Here is a 3,723-nt window from a genome sequence, read left to right on the forward strand (position 1 = left end):
CATTATTTATTCCAAGAGAAACCATACTTCCATCAAAGAAAATTGAAGCAGAATGAAGGTGGAAAAAAATCAATGTACATTTTGTTTAATAAGCAAAACAAACCAAATCAAACTCTAGGCTGCATCTCAGTACAAAATATAAAAATAAACAATGCTGTTTAACTCATAGTCACATTTTCTACATGAATTTATTGTATTGGTTGATTGATTGATAATCCCAATGTTATGCAAAAGAGAAAAACACCCCACAATTTCCGAAATGAGGTGTTTTCACCAGTGAATATTATATGGAGTTCTTATGTCTGGATAGTATGGCGCATTGTATTTGACATTACCTTAGATAAAATACGAGTAAGAAAGACAAAAAGAAATATTCTTTCACAATAATGAAATAAAGGGGGAGAATTTGTTCCTCAGAGAAGTCACAGAAAGTTTCACCATTAACTCAGAGAATTCTTGTTTCATTCACAGGGTAGAACTACCTTTATCACTAAAGTCAAAGGGGAGTATTCACTGGCCTCCTCAGAGAAGTCACAGAAAATTTCACCATTAACTCAGAGAATTCTTCTTTCATTCACAGGGTAGAACTACCTTTATCACAAGACACTGCAAATAGTGTTTTGAGAAAGCTAAAAACGAGCCATCAGCTATGCTCTGCTCATCAGAAGTGCTGGCTGGATACAATTGGGAATGTTCATGTTGCACTTAAATGAAACAATTTGTGGCAACTTCACTGGATAATAAAACTTCCTGATAACTTTACCTGTACAGGAGCTGGATTTTGAAGCTAAAACAAGCTATACCCTGAGGATAGAAGCAGCCAATATGCATGTTGACCCTCGCTTCCTGAGCCTGGGACCCTTCAGTGATATGACAACAGTGAAGATTATCGTCGAAGATGTCGATGAGCCACCTGTGTTTACATCGCGTTTGTACTCCATGGTGGTGTCTGAAGCAGCTAAGGTCGGCACTATCATTGGAACTGTAGCGGCCCATGATCCAGATGCCTCAAATAGTCCCGTCAGGTAATTATAAGGTGTCTTAATTGTTGATTTTGCCTTTGTATTGAAGTTGTTCATGGTCTTGTGGGAGGGTCTTTGGTCACACTGAATGCAATTAGTTAGCTTCTTTTCCTTCCGAGGGAGACTGAGATGTTCTAAGGGTCGTTCATGATTTTGTGGGAGGGTCTTTGATCACACTGAATGCAATTAGTTAGCTGCTTTCCCTTCCGAGGGAGACTGAGATGTTCTAAGGGTTTGCATTTTTTTTACTTTTATACTCTTGAACTACAGAATCTTTGAAAAAATAATATATTTAAATCTTTGTAAAACAAAAAGAGAAGATACAATTTCAGGATTCTAAAGAAATAAAACTCAATATATTTATATCTCTCAAAGTTTAGGAAGATCCTCTTATTAACTATTACAAGTTACATTCTCTTAAATCAACCAAAAAAACCAACACCGACACCAACAAAAAACAAACCACCACCACCCCCCCCAAAAAAAAAACCCCAAAAAACAAACCAACAAATATGACTGTGTCAGTGCACAATGATTCATATTCTGTAGGGACTATGCACAAGAACATAACAGCACATAGACTCTTGCACGGTAAACCAGAGCTGAGGTCCCAGAGTAAAAAATGTTAGAAAAAACTCTTTAAATGAGAGAAATGGACAGGACAAGACAGATCCTGACCTAGTCGGGATGGTTAAAGGCAATAATCTTCTGGCTTTTGTAAATTCTGCTGCAGTAAAGCATCTTCCACTCGAATGGGAAGAGATATGAACAGTAGAGACACAAGAAAACTGTCAAGGGCCTCTTCCTTCGTCTTCAGTGTGTGAAGAACACACAAGTCTTCCACAATCTAAAGACCAGGATCATAAAGAAACCATCAGAAAACACAAAGTATCACTCTTATGTTTCCCTGTGTTGAAGGTCAAAGCTTAAGGACAAAAACTCACCACCTAAGTAATGAGTTACTTGTTGCTTTTCTTACATGGAGTAGTAATATCAATTGTCAGAGGAACATGCAAAGCATCTAGAGGGTGATAGTTCTGACTGAGGAATTTTGTGAACTTAAGCATCTGCAGGAGGAGGAACACATGCACAGTTAACAGTCAGTACTACTAAGTTTCAGTTGTTACCGTTGTTCATTTAGGGCATACACAGAAAAGAACTTCAGGTACAGAACTTGTTGATACCACCTTTGTAGGTGAAGTTAAATTTTCACTTTTCATGTACTGAAGGTGACCTTGGGACTCTAGTGTAGCCCTCTAATTTCTAAAGCAGCAATCTTAAGTTGTAAAAATAAAGCATAGGTTTCACTCCTAGAGGTGAGGTAAGTATTCTCTCTCCCTTTCTTTTGTTAGAGATTTGCAACATATTTAAAACTTCACTCCTAGAGGCGAGGTAAGTATTCTCTCTCCCTCTCTTTTGTTAGAGATTTGCAACATATTTAAAACAGCTGATTCCTATCATGTATAAACAAGTCCTAGAAGAATGGTTGGCATGGATTTACTTGTGAAATTTCTCTTTGCTGAGCTCTTTCTTTGCTGTGGCAGTGTTTTCTGGCACTGATGTTAGCAGCTGGTATATAATACCTGGTTTAGCAGAACAGCGCAGGGTAGGATTAAATCCAGTCCCGCAAACACAGTCCGTGCTCAGAATGCTTTTGCTTCCTCTCTAAACATAAGGATGAGTTTATTTGCCTCGATCTGGTTAATTTCTATGATTCCACCATGAAAAATAGTTATATCACCACATGAACTAACATCTTAAAGATTTCTTCTGCTTCAAAGTTGTTTGGAATTTGAGAGAGAGAAAAAGAAAAATAATGAGGGTTTATCTACGTGCTTGTGCTATATACATTGTGCTATATACATTGTCAGAGGTACTGACACATCATATAGTTTAAAGCTGTTCTACATCTGCTATGATATACATCAGAGCCAGCTTCACCTAAAATTGGAATGTGTTAAGGAGATTTAATGTATAATAATTTTCATGATCTATTTAAGGAGTTTAAATTATTAATCTATAAATAAGTATTTCAAGTTCCAAACATTGGATTATATTGATAATTATAAAAAATTAGATTTGTTACAATTCAGAAAATGTTAAAATTACAAGACCACACAATTAAAACCTTGAGAATACTGGGGCGGAGGGGAAGTAATAAATATTTTGAAAATAAGAGGTTATCTCATACGGACCAGGGAACTACTGGTGTTTGAACTAGCTTAAATAAAGGATTTAAAACTCCTGCAGCTCAAAGATTTTCAAGTATTAATGGCTGCAAGGAATTAAAGGATTTAAAGTATTTAAAATAATTTTTTTAGAATTTTAATATGGATATAATGCTTGCAAATAAGTTAAGGGAAACTGGTTGTTTCCTACGCATAAAAATTATTTTTCTTCTTGTTTCATAAGGATCTGTTGTCCAGTTTATATAACTTGCTTGCTTTCTCTCTCTCCCTTCCTGCCTCCCTCATCCCTGCCTCCCTCTTACCTACCTTCCTTCCTTCCTCCCTCCCTCCCTCCCTCCCTTCCTCCTTCCTTCCTTCCTTCCTTTCCTTGCTTCGCAGTATGCGACTCAACATTTTTACCTTGATTCCTTTATCCTACATGATGCATGGCCATTAACTCCTTGTTTCCTTCTGCTTATTGAATAGGTTGTAATGAGAATGAGGCAGATCACCTGGACAGAGACCCGCAGCCT

At 37.0% G+C, this 3,723-nt stretch overlaps 1 protein-coding gene across 1 annotated transcript in view; it reads left to right on the forward strand.

Moving 5' to 3' along the window:
- Positions 1-771: 771 nt before the first annotated feature.
- Positions 772-3,723, forward strand: part of CDH7 (cadherin 7, type 2) — a gene marked incomplete at its 5' end in the record, with an annotated part of 17,912 nt that continues 14,960 nt past the window's right edge. The window contains one exon of the mRNA XM_010146102.1: positions 772-1,025. Coding sequence (XP_010144404.1) covers positions 772-1,025 — 254 coding nt within the window. The remainder of the gene's footprint in view (positions 1,026-3,723) is intronic.

Source organism: Buceros rhinoceros, unplaced genomic scaffold (assembly GCF_000710305.1).
Source record: "Buceros rhinoceros silvestris isolate BGI_N320 unplaced genomic scaffold, ASM71030v1 scaffold2262, whole genome shotgun sequence".
Lineage (NCBI taxonomy): Eukaryota > Metazoa > Chordata > Aves > Bucerotiformes > Bucerotidae > Buceros > Buceros rhinoceros.